The following is a 19,042-nucleotide window of genomic DNA, read 5'->3' on the forward strand; positions in this document are numbered from 1 at the left end:
CCTTCCCTAACTGCCTATAAAAACTTAAACTGGGGATTTTTCCCAGAGAAAGAGTTATTGCCAGAGATAAGTCTTATCTAAGTGGTTCCTTTTTTTTTTTAATTTTATTTTTTAACTTTACAATATTGTATTCGTTTTGCCATATATCAAAATGAATCCACCACAGTTATACATGTGTTCCCCATCCTGAACCCTCTACCCTCTTCTCTCCCCATACCATCCCTCTGGGTCGTCCCAGTGCATCAGCCCCAAGCATCCAGTATCGTGCATCGAACCTGGACTGGCGACTCGTTTCATATATGATATTATACATGTTTCAATGCCATTCTCCCAAATCATCCCGCCCTCTCCCTCTCCCACAGAGTGCAACAGACTGTTCTATACATCAGTGTCTCTTTTGCTGTCTCGTATACAGGGTTATTGTTACCATCTTTCTAAATTCCATATATATGCGTTAGTATACTGTATTGGTGTTTTTCTTTCTGGCTTAAGTGGTTCCTTTTTTTATGGCAGTGCAAACATCTATACCAAACCTCCATTTTTATCATCCCATGAATGACCCTTCTGTCTTTGAAACCACCAAAAACCTACTCCATTTTTTATCTCAGGATGGCATATACACCTCATTTTACATTTCTGGCTTCTTTTTTTAAAGTATTTATTTTAATTGGAGGATAATTACAATATTGTGATGGCCTGTGCCACACATCAGCATAAATTGGCCATAGGCATACACGTGTCCCCAACCTCCTGAAGCCCCCTTCCACCTCCCTTCCCACCCCATCCTTCCAGGCTGTCACAGAGCACCAGTTTTGGGTTCCCTGTGTTGTACACCTAGAGCTTATCATACAGAGTGAAGTAAGTCAGAAAGAGAAAGATAAATATCACATGTTAACACATGTATATGGAATCTAGAAAGGTAGTACCGACGATCCTGTGTGCAGGGCAGCAAAGGAGACAGAGGCATAAAGAAGAGATGTTGGGACACAGTAGGGCAAGGAGAGGGTAGGATGATTCGAGAGAATAGCATTAAAACAAATATATTACTATATGTAAGACAGAGAGCCAGTGGGAGTTTGATGCATTTCTGTCTTCGAATGTTTCACGTGTATGTAGTCTCTGACCCTCTCATGGATGTGGGGTTCCCACTCTTATAAAATTAAGTTTGATTTTCTCTTGTTAATTTGTCTCATGTCAGTTTAATTCTTAAGCCAGCCAAAAGAACACAGATAGGCTGAGGAAGGTCTTCTCCTTGACAGAAGGATGATACTAATTTAACAGCATCTTTTCAACAGCAAGAGAAACAGCATTCTCTCACTAAAGTACACGTCTACTTCCTCATTTCAGAAATGTTAAAACAAGAAGAAAATGGTTTCTTATAATAAAACAGATTACTCTTACCTTTTTGCACTATAGGTATTTTTGTAAGCCAACTCAAATTCTTAGAAATAGGATCCATTGCAAAACTATAGTAAAGAGCCCGATAGTGAGTTATTTCAGTTTCTGAAGAGAACAGTCTTCTTGGTAGGCAGTTGTGTCTTCAAGGAGGTAATTTACCAAGTTGGGATTCCTTAGTGGGTCATAAAGAGCTGATTATTCTAACAGCATCTTTTCTATAAAAGCATATAGTGACCACGTTGCCGTGGTCAAGCAACAGGGTGTATATTCTGAAAATAAGAAGGAGAGGACGGGGGTGAGCTCCAGCAAGCCGTGGCCTTTGCTCTGGTTCTGGAGAACAAGGCACTGGCCTACTCACCGGACCCTTCGGTGACGTTGCTGGCGAACGAACTTCCTCCCGCAGAGCTGGACCTTTTGCCGTCTCGGAACTGCTGCCTCCTCCTGGCCCACTGCTCCAGGGCTTCCTCCTGGGAGCCGTCGCTGGCCCTTTTACCTTTTGGAGCCAGTTCCTGGGATAACTTTCGAAGACTGCTGGTTTCCAAATTCCCATCTAGATTAAACCACATGAAGTTTGAAAGTGAGACAGCACTTCAAAACAGAATTTCAAATGTTCCAGTCTTTGAAACAGAACCACTGAAGACTCGAACTAGAATGATTTCACTCAGTTCCTTCCTGATGCACTTTCTCAACTTGCATTACTAAAACAGAGAGAGTGAGAGAGGAAGAGCAGGAGGAAGAAACAGGAGAGTAAGAAGGAGAAAAAAGAGCTGTATAGACTGAAGAGAGATTTATGTAGGAAAAGGGAATCATCATGCATTTCCTCAGTAGGATTCAATTCAATAGATATTCCTTGGGCAGCAGCAGTATGCCTGATACATTGTATTAGTTTGTGTTAGTTTATTAGCTGTTTTGGAGGCACACAATGTAAATCAATTGTTAATTACGTCTACTGAAATACTGTACAAGATATTATTATTATTATCTGAATTAGTTCAGGTATGGTCTTTGAAAACAAGTTTACTATTGAACTCTCAGGTCAGTTCAGTTCAGAAGGACACAGATTTCATACTTTTCTTGCTGTATGTGTTGGTTCAAAATGAGAAGGATAAAAGCCAAATTACATGAAGGCTTTGATATTTTTATATTTGAATAAATAACAACTTGAAATACTTTATTTACTTCCAAACTGCTGCTTTCTGTCAGCACAAGCTATGAGACTATACGTTAATTAGAAGTAAGAAAATTACAGTTAAACTAATTACAATACAAGCAAACTTTAAGAAAATAATTATCAAAGTGAAAAACAAAACTCATATAGCAGAATACATAATAACATTGAAAGTGATTTGAAAGGCTAGACTTGGTTAGGATTTTTCTTTCACTTTTTGATATTGTGCAAAAAGAAACCAAATTTTAAACTTTATTTCCAGCAGCAAATGAGTTTTTAGAATTTAATGTTTTTAAATTTAAAATCTAATTTTTCAGTATCAAAGTTTGTTCTCAGAACTATTTAAATAATAAATGTGGTATATCCATGAATACATATTCTTCTTTATGTTTATATATAGTTACTACTCATCCATTTACATAACAATTTTCACTTCACTTGGCAGAGCCAAAGACATGGGAGGAGAGAAGAGTCATTATTCAATTCCTCTTATTTTCCATAATTTTCCTGTTGAGTCCTATCTCTTCCCTAGGGCTTAAGAAGTTGACCAAAAAAATGGCATTCATTCTATAATATTTACTGTTCCTTTCTAAACTAATTTCTACCGTGCTAGTTACTAGGACTGCAGCTATGAACAAGATGACTCTTGCCCTCTGGAGTTTTACAGAGTGGTGAAACTCAAAAATGCTACAGAGCTGGCCTGTCGCCCTTTCCTTCAGTGCTCACTCTAGTTCCACAGTTTGTTGAGATTGGGAGGCCAGGCTGACTCTGAAGGCATCCATGAAAAGGAGACTTTTCTCATGTCAAATGTTGTACATTTAAAGCAATTCTTTTCTGAAAATGCTGGGGGGGAAAAAATGAAGTTCTATGAATCTAGGAAAATATAGGTAAGGGGAATATGACTGTGACATGGAGAGAGAAGTTTTCCTCTAGAATCTTAAACATTCAAACGAGGACACATCCGTGCCCTCCAGTGTGTTCTGAAGTGTGATTTGAGAGCTACCGTGATGCTTGCTGAGTAAAACCTCTCCCACTGTTACTTGGTATTTGTAGAACCTCAGCTTTGCAAACACATAGAAGGTAATTTTGTTCAACCACCCACTCTATGCTTAAAACAATTCTGCAAGATGTCTACCAAGGAATTATTTGGTCTGAGCTTCTCAGTCTCAAATTTACAACCTGCTTACTACCTGAATCTGCATAATCCTTGAATACTTGAAGCTGATAGAGGTTTTTCACCTGGTGGATTTAACCTTTGTCTCAGTAACCTCTGCTCACGTATAAGCCTCTCCCTCGTTCCATGACTACCTGATAGATGGTTTATTGAGCCTTTCTGGGAATAAGATGGTGATGAGGACCCTGAAGGATCTTGAAGGACTCAAAACACAAACCATCCCTTTGTTAGGGACAACATGTTAGTCCATCAACAAGCGTGCTGGTGTTTTATGAAACGTGACTGCAAAAGTAGAGAGCTAGCACCGTGAAAGCCAGAGGGGGGCCTGGGAAGTGAGTTCAGGCCAAGGAGAGGGAAATGCAGCTCTGGGTGGAGGAGCCCTGTTGGCAGAAAGCTGGGCCTTCCAGCTGGCCCCAGGCCCCTGGCCCTGCTCACATGCCGAGAGACACTGAAGTGGCCATGAGTGTGGACATTCTCCAATGTTGTCGGAAGTCAGCTTCTCGGAAAGTAGCCCAAGAGCTACAATTCTGTTACCAGAAAAGGGATGGCTGTTTTATGCATCTTTGGACCCCTAGTACTTGGTGTAGATCTTAGGACCACAGACTTCGTCCCGGCTACACTCCTCGGCACCTTCTGCCTAGATGCAGGCTTGCAGAATCAGTCCTTCCTTAGGGGTATGGGGAAATAAACGATCTCACATGTTACCTGTAAGTTCTGTATCATATTACATAGAAAGGACTGTTTAATTACAAATATTTCTACGCCAGGCAAAATATCATTTAATCCTTCTCATTACCTGTCATTCTCTCAGAGTCACCTAGATTTGGTTCCCTCATTAAAATGCCTTATGATACAGAATTCCTGGTTCTTTGGCAGAGGTCTTAAAGATATATGTCAGGCAATCTGTAGCTGAAGAAAGGAGGCCCTGAGAAACCTCTTTACCTAAGAATGTGCAGATCAGAACCCAGAGTTTTAGTCTTAAGAGGTTCGGACTGGTATGCTTTCCCTTATAGCACTGGCTTTGTAGCTCTTGTAGCATGCCCATCCCTACTACCCTGGGTTAATCTACTTCAGAGGTGGTAGATTGCTGAGCCTGTACTGTGTCTTACATGTCATATAATCTAGAGATTCATATAGACTAAAAAATCCCAGATCTCCAGCTTTCTTGAAAAACGAGAAGGCCTGGCCACTCAGGGCCTGAATTCTCATTGCTTCAGGACAGCGACCCCTCTGGTCCACCCACACTCCATTATTTCTGACTTGCAGCCTGCTTTACTCATTTATACTACCTGCCCGGCCCCTCTAGGCTGTGACCTCTAATCTAGTTAATTCCGAAGCACGCACGTGGTAGAAGGAACTCCGTAAATACAGTCAGCACCCACATCAGGGATTCTTAATCCAAGGTACATGGATAGATGTTGAGAAGCTGGAGGACCCCTCTGCAAATAAAGGCATACATTCGTGCCTATATTAAAAACAAAAATTTCTAGTACAAAGATATCCCAACTCTTCAAGGCAATCTATACTCTGAAAAAAATGACAAAATCCTGGCCTAAAGTAGCAATAGTATAATAACAATGGTATTGAATTAAGTATAAAAAACTCACAGCTCTAGGAGAGTCAAATCCATTTAAAGACTTACATATTCAAACAGCTAATATAAACATTTTCACTTCTGAACTGTTTTCCTGTTTGTTTGTTTGCTTTTTTGTATGTGAACAGAGTTTTCCACAAAGAATAACTTTCCTGAATTCATCCTTTCATTCAACAAACATTCACCGAATACCTACTTTTCAGGCAGGCAGTGTTCAGGTGCTCTGGATACAACAAAGACCAAAATAGAAAAAAAAAAAAAAAAAAATCCATGCCCTCATGACTGCATTCTAGCGAGAGAAATCAGAAGAAATAAAGTAATTAAATGCACAGCACATTCGCAGGGGAAGCTGCTGTGTGTGAAAGCAAGACACGGGAAAGGAATATAGTACACCCAGGCTGGAGTGGACAGGGCTCAGCTTGCAGTCTTGAATTGAGTGGCCTGAGGGGGCCTCACAGAGAAGGGGCTAGGTGAGCAAAGATTTCAAGAATGAGTGTGAACCGTGTGCACATTTGGAGGAAGGGGAGTCCAGGTAGTGGGAGTTCGGCTGAGGAGGACCGATGTGGGCTGGAGCCTGCCCAAGCGAAGGACTGATGTGGGCACTTCCCTGGCAGATTCCAGCAGCTCAAGAAAGTCAGTGTGGCTGGAACAGAGTGATCTAGGGGAGAGAAATAAAGAGAGGAAGGAGAGAGTTGTAGGAATAGCCTTTCAACGCAGCACAGCGATACCAGGAACTGGTAGCTGGAACTGTGCACGAAATGGGACTACTTCAAAGTCTACGGAAGCACAGGATCAGCTCTGGGAGGACTGACTGAATTATCGATTCTGACTTGAATTATTGATTTTCTTAAGGAAATAGCCCTTTCTGGGAAAGGCAGTTCAGGGAGGAGCTTGTCCATGGAGGAGGAGTCAGCCTGGGAGGAATGTTCATCCAGGTGAGCACACACGTGCTCTGGGAGACACCAGTACTCTTACTGCAGATGGGCTTCCTGCAGACTGAAATAACTGTGGGCTGAAGCAAACGCAGGGTTGATGCCATTGATTCTGGTGTCTAGGGGTGGGCAGGCAACTGGGCAGCTGTTGTTATGATGTGGATCTTTACCTTAGTGGGTTCATATTAAGCAGATGACTCTATGTGTTGTTTTAGGGCATTTAATTCTCTGCGAGGTAAATTTCACATTTCATGCTGACACTTATGTGCCTTTGTGTTTTATTTCTACTTCTAAATTTTATTCTATTAAAAACTTAGGGCTAGAACAGCAGCAAAGAAAAGGCAGCTTCTTGACTAAGTTTTGTCCTTCCAAATATCATCTATGGCCGCACTAGGAATGTTACTGGCAGTTTGGAAGGAAGTTCTTACTTTTTCGTGGGCTACCCTTGTGGTTCAGTTGGTAAAGAATCCGCCTGCAATGCGGGAGATCTGGGTTTGATCCTTACTTTTTCAAGATGCATTTAATGTAGAATAATTACACAATGTAGAATAATGCTAACCTTATGTATAAAATATTTGGGCTTATTGAAGAGAAACAAGAAGGGCCTCTAATGATACGATGAGGATCCAAGATTAAAAGCAGACAGGCAGTATTATATATTTAGGAAAGAGCTTCTATCTTAGCCGTCTCCAAGAGAGCTTCTGGGTTCTATCAGTGGTTTGAAAATGGCCAACCAATCCACAAGGGAGGTCAGAGGTCTGCTTGTGGTCAGAGGTCCCTAGGATGGCTCAATGCGGATTAGCCATGACTGTTTCTGTTTTTTGTCCTTTGCTTTAATTACTATTCCACATGGCCTCCTGAAACATGTATGCCATGCTTCTGCAATGACACAGCAAGGTTTAAAAACACATTTTATCACAAACATTTTCTTCCAATTCTACTGAACATGCTTAGCTTGCAAGAAGGAAGAAATGGCAGATTATTTAAGAGTGGCAAAAGGCTAACATTTCCCACAAAATTGATTTGGCAATACATCAACCTTTTAAAGAGAAATCGATTTTTTTAAACTTTATATTAAACTGCAGTCTTGGTAATTTTGCTATGCATTATTTATGGGTGGGGTAGGTGATAATGGAAAAAAGCAGGCTGATATATGCTTGCCCATATTCATCTAACTCTAAAATACTCAATATATCTTCAGCCATAAAGAAAAAATCCCAAGCAATAAAAAAAGACTTCCCAAAGGTCAAACAAGTAAAAACAATGAAAGTTAAAGATTCTATATAGCCCACTGTACCTTTCAGAGCTTTCTGCTTCTGAGGGGAGAACAGGATGTCTATTTGGTGATCATCAGTTTCCTTTGGGTCATTTTTATTTTCTTCAGGGTTTGGCTTTGTTGATGCAGTCCTTTGGCACCCTGCTGGCTCCTGTTTACAAGTGGTTAGTCCAAAGCTTTGTTCATCCTGGTTACCATATTGGTCAGCATCATCAGTAGTCTGGGTTTTCTCCATAAGGAACAGGTTATCTGTAGCACACATTGCACAGCTGAACTCGGCACTGTCTGGAAAATTCGTCTGAAAACAGACTTTATCATGATTCTCCTTTGCCAGGGTTTCAAAATCTCTGTAGCATGCGTTCTTTGCTGTAGGCATAATTATATGGAATTTGTCTTTTTCAACGTTTCCCAGAGAGCTGGGAGGCTCTTTAGGACTTTTCATTCCCATGGAATAATTAGAGTAAACAGTGTCTTCTTTATCACCTTGAATAATTAATCTTTGGTCTAACTCATCAGCTATTAATGTCATCACTGGCGCTTTTGTTTTGCTGGGGACCGCTGTGTCTGGATGGCTTGCCCAAGACCCTGTCTGACCGCACTCTGCGGTGATGCAGCTGCTACTGCCGAGTGGCTGGCCAGCAGAGAGGTTGCCGGAGGACGTGAGGCTGAGAGGTGGATGCGGTGTCCCCTTCACTTCCAGTAGCTGTGCTTTTGTATGAGGGTCACTATGTAAAGTGGTGTTTTCAAAGTCTCTCTCAGTCACATCAGTAAGCCCTTCCCCATAGTCTTTCAAAACTTCAGCACAGTGATTAAAGGAAAAGGGATCCCCAGGGGTTTCTTTAGGTTCTGAGTGTCCGGCGGCCCAGGGTGATGGGCTGAAAGAAGTGGAAGACTTCAGAACATTTTGAATAGAAGGGAAAGATAAAGAATCTGAGTTCTCATAGCAATCTGCAGGTGGAATTTTGCTGCCTTTGCAGTAAATGTTGGATGCCTTTTCTCCCACAAACTGCACGCTCAGAGAAGACGAACCAAAGTCAGAGCCTTTGTCATCTTGAACTGGAAAGATGTCAGTAATGGAACTTGGCAAATAATTTATTCCGTCTGGGCTGGGCTGTGTATCTGGGTCCGATGTGATCTTTTCTGGCTTATCTGAGATGATTTTTCTGTCTCTGTTCACATCTGTAGGGTCCTCAAAAGGTGTTTTACTTAAGTCGGTATCGCTTAAGCTCGTGGTCTTTAAGGTACTACGTGAAGTAGGAAGAATGTTTGTGAGAAGAGTCTCAGCCTCAGAGACACGTTTCTTTTGGGGGGTATTCTTACTGACTGCACAGTTCTTTTGCTGAAAGATGGCAGATTCCACCGCACAGTCATCTGAGACTGAAGGTACTGTGTCAGGCTTATTCTTCTCGCTGTCAGGGCTTGAGCACAGGGAAACCACAACTGTATCAAAATTCTCCTCCTTCTGGAGACCAAACACAGTCGGGGGAGAGACGTGCAAACAGCCTGAACTGTGACGCTTGTCTTCCAGCTGCCACTTCTCAGGGCACCCAGTGTCGGACTGTGCAGAAGACTCGGGCCCTTCTTCAGCTGAGTGGCTGGAGGCAATGTTTCTGTTTTTCGCTATTTTCAAACTTTTTGGTGGACAAGTTATATTTATTAATACATTCTCTTTCTTACTCACGTATTTGACTTTAATTCCTTTTCCTACGATGCTAACTTTCAGTGAGGGGCTCTCAGTTCTGGCAATTTTCCCTTCAGATTTAGACGACGCTTTGGGTTGTCCTTCTTCGACCGACAGATTCTTGCACTTCAAAGAGCAGCTTCTAGAAGTGTCGCTTCTCTGAGAGTGTCTGACAGAGTAGCACGGTTGCCATCTTGAACGCGTCTTTTTCGTTGGGAGCCGTATTCCTGTTTGACAGAAACAGCTGTTCTTGATTGCTACTTGTACGTGGACAACCCCACACCTCACGTCTGTCACGGTTTTGCCTTTTGATGGTTGAAGGGCCTCTGAGGTGTTTGGGAAGCCCCGCAGTGCAATTTTTTCTGATAATGGTTCTTCGCAGTCATTGAACGTGACCGCTGGTAAGACTTTGTCTGATTGATCAGAAAGGAATGAAGGAGGCTCATCCCTTTCCTTTTCCTTAATTATTTTGCTTTCAGAGGGGAGTTGTTTCTTATCTTTAGGGAAAAAAGGAGACTTTTGCTTTCTACTCGTAGCAGCAGATGTATGGTCATCTCCACTTTCCTGAGATTTTCCTAATGCCCCAGTCTGATGAAATAAAGCTCCTGCGGTGTCTCCTTTGACTTCCTTTTCAAGATCTTTTATGTTTTTTTGGCATGCTTGGTCAGCAGCCTGAGGTTCACCTAAAGAAGAAGCAAAAAAAAGCTTTCTGTGTCCATTTAGAAAGCAGCCGTTCCAAATTCTAGGATGAAATTCAATGCATATCCTTTGTAAGTATTTTGACATTCATTCCTAGTTATGTCAAGCTATTTTCCACAAACATTCATTTCTAATAAATATGTCATTTTAAATCAATTATCTTAGAATGCAGAATATCACTTGGTAGTTTTAGGAAGTAGGAATCTAAGTTAAGTTTTACTTTGAAGCAGAGACTTCCAAGATGGGTGAAATAAAAATTTCAAAGCAAATTTATGCAAACGGATTTTAAGAGACTTCTTGATAAAGAGCCAGTTGCCATGGTCAGGTATTTGGCCCAAAACTGACACCTTGTAACCTTTACACCTCTGCTTCATAATATTAGAATATTTTGCTTGGCAGATTTGCAAACATGAGCACGAAGTATTGTATCTTGTGTAACGAACAGCAGACAAAATACAAAGATTTCAACTTACGTTTTAAATGTCTGAAAGAGAGTAATTCAAAGGGAAAAGAAAAGAATGAGCAACAGAAAAATAACGATGTCATGGAAATCTATGAACCAGGTGTCCACAAGGATATCTTTATTAAGCTAATTAAGATAAAAATGTGAAAAGTAGTATTTATAATTGTTTTAAATAGTATTTTATATATATTTTTATATTTTAATAAAATTACATAAATAATTATATATAAAGAATAAATAAATAAATTCTCTTCAATCAGATAAAGGAAAATATCCTACCAAAATTTTGCTAGAGGTGGCATAGAAGTTTGGGATGGAGAAAACTAATTGCTGTTTCATGATCAAATAAAGACCCATATATTTAAGAATTATTACTTTCCAATTTCAGGAGAGGTATACAGACTTCTGATTTGACATATAGGTTGTCGAGCATACTGAAGGTCCTTGGAGAGTCTAACTATTCCCATTTGTCTATTTGTCTCTCTTTTAGTCTGAGGGAATGACTTTTCTTATAGCAAATACTCAGAGTTTCCAGTGGGCCTGATTATAGTCTGAGAGCTGTCACGTGGAAGTTGTATGAAAAACCACACGGAGACACGGCTCTCTGACGCCCATTTACAGCAGGTTATAGAGTGGTGGCCTGACTTCCAGAACTGTAGATTACAATTTTATCTGAAAATAGCACCCTCATGCGAAGAACAGTATATAGCCATTTCAGTTTGATAATTTTACAGCTTATAGCCACTTTCTATGGCCTATACTTCAATTTCTGCAAGTAGGAGATAGATACCCACTCCAGTGTTCTTGCCTGGAGAATCCCAGGGACAGGGAAGCAGGGAAGCCTGGTGGACTGCTGTCTATGGGGTCGCACAGAGTCGGACACGACAGAAGCGACTTAGCAGCAGCAGCAGCAGCAGGAGATAGATTTGAGACAGTTACATAGGAATGCATTGATGACAGAGTCTAAGAATAGGGACTTTAATAGCCTTTGTTTGAATATGTAAATATTTTTATTTGAATTGTTGTCACTTGTAATTCATACAATTGTTAATGCAGAAATACATACATAGTAACAATTGACCAAATTTCTAAATCATTTTATAATATATATGTGCATTTATCTTCCTATTTTTATAGTTATTCCTGTGATAAAGATAAAAATACATAAACCAGGTAGTTCACTTTTTATGTACTTATAAAGCCAATGAATTAGACTTACATACTGTGGGATTCAAGAGTTTCCATTTTTTATAGGCTTTTCTTCTTTTCCTCCTCATTTTAGGGACCTGAGGGTCTTCAGCTTTCACTGGCCTTTGAAAGTATCAAATTTGAAATTATTTTCCACTCAGAATTTAGGTTTTAGTAAAATTACCAACTAACTCAATTCATTTGCGAACTTGATAGCACAATGTCATTTTCTGACATTCCACAGTTTTTCTCTGAATCATTTTGTTTTCATAATTATGTTCTCCTTTCCTGTTTATTTCCATCCCAACTATTTAGTGCATTATTATATACTATGTGAACACTTAAACATAAATTCTTTTCATATGTGTAGACATTTAGGATGCAAGTTATAAAGTCATATTATGTTTACTTTGATCATTTGAAATTCCAGTTATTTTTCCAACAAAACTCCATCTAAGTCAATGCTATGGTTTTTCCAGTGGTCATGTATGGATGTGAGAGTTGGACTATAAAGAAAGCTGAGTGCTGAAGAATTGATGCTTTTGAACTGTGGTGTTGGAGAAGACTCTTGAGAGTCCCTTGGACTGCAAGGAGATCCAACCAATCCATTCTAAAGGAGATCAGTCCTGAGTATTCATTGGAAGGACTGATGTTGAAGCTGAAGCTCTAATACTTTGGCTACCTGATGTGAAGAACTGACTCACTGGAAGAGACCTTGATGCTGGGAAAGATTGAAGGCAGGAGGAGAAGGGGATGACAGAGGATGAGATGGTAGGATGGCATCACTGACTCAATGGACATGAGTATGAGTAAACTCTGAGAGTTGGTCATGGACAGGGAGGCCTGGCAAGCTGCAGTCCATGGAGTCGCAGAGTTGGACACAACTGAGCGACTGAACTGAACTGAACTGATATTCCAATTTTTTCCTAACCTAATAGAAATACCTAATCCTTTTGGCTTAATTCAATATCAGCAAATTTCTAGCTCTTCTATATTAAGTGGGGTAGAGTAGAGAGGTGCTTTGCCTTCATTACATTATCATATATACTATATATAAAATTTTGTTTTAGTATACAACATGTATTCTTTATAGAAGAATCTATTATTTGTGAAAGATCAAATTAATTCTTTGCCTTTACTATGAAATAAAGGATTATTTTCCCTGCTGATGTCTTAACTAATAGAAAGTATTGGGGAGATATCCAGGGAGAAGGCAGCCTACTAACTAACCAGGGAAAAACCCGCCTGTGCTTAGAACTAAACCCGAGTCAATTGCTTCACTTTCAGAGGATTTAACTGTCTGCACAGATACAAAGAAAAATAGCTTCCCACGAAGCAGTTTGTTTTGAGTGTATCTGGGCAGCCTGTGCCTTTGGACATCTCAGCAGAAAAGCTCATCTTTTATCTGTTTTGCCAAATAAAATACGGCTGCTTTGTGGCCAGTTTTGGCAAAAACTTATTTAAATTCTTCTTAACCCATTTCTCTCCTCAAAATCCCATCATAGTAATGTGTTGATTTAAAATCCCTTTTCTTCCATAAATTCTCAGTCTCATAACTTCATGAAAATTCCTTTTCCTTAGGCTACCTTTCTTATATAGAGCAATTGACACTCATTTGGTGTCTTCTAATTAGCCTTTATATTCTCTCCCCAATAGACACAATTAAGTTTCTATGGCTGAGTAAGCAAGTAATAATCCTTTCTTCTTAGCAGGCCAATAAGGGGTAGGGTTGGGGAGAGGATTACAAACACATAATTAAAATCTTTTTTTTCTTAACCCCTGTCTGACACATATTGGATTTTCTAATTAAAAAAAAAAAATGCTTCAAAAGCACTTGACTAGGTTATTGATTATTTCTGTATGATCCCATTTAGTTTGAACAGTAAAATGTAGCCTGCTGCACTTTGTTCAGGGGAAGATCTGGGGTGTGTCCTGCCTCTGCTGTTTACTTGGCAGGCCGCGTAATCTCTGTGAGGTTGGTCTCCAAAGGAGAAAACGGCAACACGTTTCACCTTGCAGAGTTATCGTGGAGAAACACAACTGAAAATATGTTATGTATGTTTCCAGTAGATGGCATTTATTATCCTTAACCTTGTATTAGAGCATATATATAGGGCTATTAGAATGCACACATAATTAAAGTTGAACAATGCCTGGCGTTGGCCTTTCCTGGTAGCTCAGATGGTAAAGAATCCGCCTGCAGTGCAGGAGACCTGGGTTCAATCCCTGGGTCGGGAAGATCCCCTGGAGGAGGAAATGGCAACCCACTCCAGTATTCTTGCCTGGGAAATCCCAAGGACAGAGGATCCTGCTGGGTTACAGTCCATGGGGTCACAACTAAGCATGCACACACACAGACACACACACACAATGCTTGACATTGGGACATAGTCCATTGGATCAGAGCTGCAAGTGAGTGCTTAGACAAAGCTGATCAAACCATAAACTCTTTTAGAGCTAGAAATATTTAGAAGAAGTTTTCAAGATTATCTTATTAAGTTCTAATTTTATAGGAGAAAGACATACCCAGAGAGCCCTTGCTTTCTGCATCACTCAGGACTAGAAGCCAGGCTCTTAGGAATTAGACGACTCTTTGAGCAACGCATTGTATAGATGCCATGGAATTATCTCTAAGCACATAGAGCAAATTTTATAATCAGTTTTCACTTTAGCTCTGAAATAGCTCAACTTTATTTTAGGGAATTGAAAAAACTGTTGAGTGTGTCAGCCTAGCATAGTGCCTGACACATTCAGTTCAGTTCAGTCGCTCAGTTGTGTCCGACTCTTTGCAACCCCATGAACTGCAGCACGCCAGGCCTCCCTGTCCATCACCAACTCCCTGAGTTCACTCAGACTCACGTCCATCTAGTCGGTGATGCCATCCAGCCATCTCATCCTTCATCCTCCCCTTTTCCTCCTGCCCCCAATCCCTCCCAGCATCAGAGTCTTTTCCAGTGAGTCAACTCTTCGCATGCGTAATGAGTACCTACTAAAAGTGCAAGAAGAAATGAACTAGATGGACAGCTTCTAATTAGCCCCTGTGTATAATTATGTTTTTAATGACGCCCCTTGGACGTCTCTGGTGGTCCAGCGCCTAAGACTTCATTGCTCCCAGTGCAGGGAGCCTGGGTCTCATCCCTGGTCAGCGGACTAGGTCCCACATGCCAAGATGAAGGCCCGGCACAGCCAAATAAATAAATATTAAAAAAATAATGGCCCCTCTTGTTTTTCCAACTGTATTCTTTCCCTTTACTCTGTATTAATTTGTTGATAGTTAATAAAGTTATTATTAATATTACTCATATACATGTGTATGTATAATATAAATATATTCAAGATTTAAAGTAAATATATATATATTATTAGTATATATATATAAATATATTTTTTAAAATCTGGACAACTGCAATGGCTTTCTAATTGATTTTCTTACTTCTATATTTATGTTCTTTGAATTTACATAGCAGCCAGATTTTTAAAATATACAAATTAAATCATGTCATTCCCTGTGTTTAATACACTCTAATAGTCTCTGATTTCACTTTGAAAAAATTCTAGGCACTTTACTGTTTTTTTTACACAAATGCATAAGCTATAATTTTATCCACAAGTAAAATATATCACCACTAGACCTTTTAGGATTTACATCATAGTATCCATTCCACTGCAGATTTCTTAGACTTATATTTTTCATAAATGTTTATTTGTTCTATGTAGAACTGGCAATAAGGTTCAGGAAAATTACCATGATTGCTATTATATATCAGTCAAAACCTATCATATTTTAGAGCTTTACATTGGATTTTATAGATTTTTTTTTAAACTGGGTTTTGACTCATAATTCACAGAAGAATGAGGAAAAATGTAAACAGGAAATATGAACAATATCTTTCTACTGCACAATTATAAAGTGACACCATTATTTTCAGAATATTGTTAGATGGCAAAGATTTTTAAAAAGGTATTGTTAGAAAATTTTACTGGTATCGGTTTTGAAAAATTACTTAAAAATTCTCTATTGTATTGTTGAAGCTGAAGTGATTTCCTTGTAACATTCACAGGGTATGTTTTGCTGGCAATAAGAAGAGAAAGAGTCATTAAAAGGTACAAAATGATAGCTATTAAAATTCTATGAAATAATCTCAGAAGGTTAAATGTTTAACTTCCAGTGTAGCATGCTATCAAGTACTTTTTAAAATAACTATTGGTTCCAGTTTCTTGTAGAATTTTCAAGAAATCTTAATATATTTCTTATAACTTCGTTTTCTTGGTTTTCACACATGGACTATGTTCTCTGTACTAAATGTTTAAAGGAAATTTATATATGTAAACCAAATTATGAAAAATTTGAGTTAAAAATAGTTAAAGAAAATTCTAAAATTTCCATTTACTTTTAAAAGTGCATTTAAAGTATGCAATATTATCTTCTACTGTCATTCCTGATTTTTGAATAGCCTAGAATGTAAACTGTATTCTTTTGTCCTTAAATTTCTAAAAATTATGTATGAGCATAAGAAGAGTTATACTGGAAAACAGCTGTTTCAGCCCATGTATCAGTTGAGACTTTCCCTCACTTCTATGGGTCTACAAGAATGAAATTTTACTCACTTGGTTGCTGGGCAGTAATTCTTAATAACTACTCTAAGTTTCCTAGTATCGTGAAACTGAACAGCTTTGTTGTTGTTCACTCAGTCATGTCTGACTCTGAGACCCCATGGACAGTAACCTGCCTGGTTCTTCTCTCCATGGGGATTCTCCAGGCAAGAATACTGGAGTGGGTTGCCATGCCTTCCTCCAGGGGATCTTCCCAACCCAGGGATCAAACCCGTGTCTCTTATGTCTCCTGCATTGCAGACAGATTCTTTACCACTGAGCCACCTGGGAAGCCCCTATGTATACCTATATTTATATACATTCATATGGATAAAATATTAGAATCTATTAGGTTAATGGCTTTAAATAGAAACATTCAAATCTCACATTCAATGAAACCAACTTTTCCTTGCCCTAAGTACCATATTATGAGTAGGCTGTTAAAGTTTATAGGGAGTATGATGGCTATCTATAAAACAGACTCTTGGTGATCACTGGAGCATAAATCTGTTAAGGTCTTCAGTTCAGAAGAATAGATACAAACAATTTCAATACTAAAATAATTATATTTAAAAATAAGCCTTGTTGAAATATCATCACCCTACTTGACCCATAGTTGCTCAAACATAACTTTAGAGGATGAGGGTAGCCCTTGGGCTGGAAGCTCACTCTATACAAGTTAAAGCAGAATCTCGGCAGAAATGAAATGCAGATAGAAAAGAGCATTGTCGAGTGTGGAACTTATTGTTGTTATTATTATTATTAATGTTTTAAAAATTGGGTAAAAAAAATTTGTATTAGTAAACCAAAAGAAAATTGAGCTTGGTATTTAATAAGGTTTGCTATGTTAAGTAATACCAGTACAGGAAGGGAAGAATGAACTAAAAATGAAAATCCCTTACATTTTCAAAAGTGTCTAGCCTTTGAGGACAGATTCGTGTGCAATCATCTACTCAACGTCCTCCTTTTTCATCAGAGGAAATAGAGAAGTGCAACGGATTGCTCAAGGAAACAGTGTTGAGATGCTGTTTCTCTTCTTTTTCATCATGGGAATACTCTGAAAAGTGAAGAGCTGTTTTTTTTACCTTAAGATTTTTGGAAGATTTTTATTGCTCTACGGTGTTAAATGTGGAGCCTCCTCCTGACATGGTCTAGGAACTCTCTCTTTCCTCTCTCACTTCCTTATAGAATGATTCTGGTAAAAGGGGATGGATCATAATTAGGAAAACCCAGTGTGCTTCCTGCAGAGGCAGACTGAAGAATCTCTTTGTGCTATGGGCTCAAGGTTCTGAGTGGGCCTTAATATAAAAATGTAAACATATTCTAAACTTCAAGGAATTTGTGGTTTAACACAAGAATTCTCAGACTAAAGAGGTTTAAGAATCACGGAGTAACTTGCAAAAAATGTCAATTTTGGAACCTCTTAAGAGATTTGGATTCTGAGGAGGGGCCTAGAAATATGCATTTTTAATGAGCACTTACCCACCCTCTCAACCTCACAAACATACCAAGTGGTTCTGATTCAGAAACCCCACTGAACCCAATGCAGTCAGATGGAACAGAGTCTCATTCAGAAAATCTTTAACAGCCTTAAGATTGTAGGCTAGAACAGTCCTGAGGAAACCTGCAATGAATAGAGTTTCATTTCATTCCACCTCATTTTCCTCCTTTCCCAAGCAGTACACACTAAGGCTTATGTTTGGATGTTTTAAATTTTGGTTTAAGCACAGATGCTTTTTCTTTCTTTCTATATCTGCAAACTTCTAGGAAGAGATCACTTTTTAGTTTGTCTCAGCCCAGCATAAAGAGACTCTGCCCCACACTGCATCCTAGGTCTATCCTAGGTGTTAAGGCCACAAGATCGTTCTGTAATCCTGTGCTAAAGGTACCTTGTGATAAAATCTAGCAAGTCAGCTTAGCAGGCCAGGGCTGCAGAATAAGATGTTAAGTTGTGTTTTTAATTGCTTGTCTCCCCGGTGTCCACATGTGGTTTTTCGGAGTCGAAGGTTTCTATTCTTTGGGCTTGACTTTGCCTGTAAGAGCTGACGTGATGGGCAAGGACGGGGGGATTATGGGAAGTGTTCATGAGGAGGGTACCTGGCAGGGCAATGATGTGCCAAGGCCTTGGCCTTCCTGTTTGCAACGTGCACCGGAAGCTCATCCTCCTCCGAGGCTCAGGACTGCGCGAGTGTTTCTTCCTGAAGTGCCACTAGGGAGACTGTCTCCCTGGGGTTCAATCAATCAGATACCAGGCCGCGCCATAGCTAACCTGACTGGAGCCACCAGAACTTTAGAGGAAATTTAGTTTGGGATCCAACAAAAGTCGATAAAACACCCCAGTGTAGACAGCCTTAGATTACCCTAGTCTCCCGAGGTTCCACTTAGAGAAGTGAGATAAGAATGTAGGATCCACAAGAGCGGTGCCTCTTACCTTCCTTAATGTGCTCCTATTTCACACGTGTGGGAAAAAACTCACAGTTAATCAATCATATTGGCTGCAGGACTGAGTACCACTTGTTTTCCTGTTTCCTGCCAGTGATTTGTGTACCGCCTTTAGGAGTTTGACCACTGCTGTAAAATAGCCGTGCTGTTTATTTGCTTAGTAGTTTTTGATTCACTAAATTTTGAACTTTAGCTTCATGTTAGATAACAAGACATGTCACATTCTGGGTTGTAGCTAATACATATTAGAACAAATAACTAATGAAAAGAAAATATTTTCATCTTGCATCCCTGGAAGCCATTTTTCGTATCACCAATGGTATGCATCTCTTACTTTAGAAGGTGTAGGCACACTCTGTGTGCTCTTATCATGACAACACTAGACATCCTTGGAAGTGTATTTTGCTCTGCCGCAGATCTTCTTTGGCTTTGGA

The 19,042-nt window shown here is 39.5% G+C and overlaps 1 protein-coding gene across 2 annotated transcripts in view; it reads right to left on the minus strand.

Annotated features, from left to right (window-relative positions):
- The window catches only part of LOC109561150 (uncharacterized), a 126,288-nt gene extending 107,544 nt beyond the window's left edge, over positions 1-18,744 (minus strand). Inside the window, exons 1-4 of one of the 2 annotated variants that reach the window (XM_070794103.1) lie at positions 18,598-18,744; positions 11,609-11,696; positions 7,564-9,906; positions 1,757-1,948 (exon numbers count right to left, since the gene is read on the minus strand). In XM_070794103.1, coding sequence (XP_070650204.1) covers positions 1,757-1,948; positions 7,564-9,906; positions 11,609-11,630 — 2,557 coding nt within the window. In that variant the 5' untranslated portion in view covers positions 11,631-11,696; positions 18,598-18,744. Of the gene's footprint in view, positions 1-1,756; positions 1,949-7,563; positions 9,907-11,604; positions 11,697-18,597 lie in introns of both variants that reach the window. The other variant, XM_070794102.1, reaches the window with a different exon arrangement.
- Positions 18,745-19,042: the final 298 nt, after the last annotated feature.

This window comes from Bos indicus, chromosome 7, assembly GCF_029378745.1.
Source record: "Bos indicus isolate NIAB-ARS_2022 breed Sahiwal x Tharparkar chromosome 7, NIAB-ARS_B.indTharparkar_mat_pri_1.0, whole genome shotgun sequence".
Classification (NCBI taxonomy): domain Eukaryota; kingdom Metazoa; phylum Chordata; class Mammalia; order Artiodactyla; family Bovidae; genus Bos; species Bos indicus.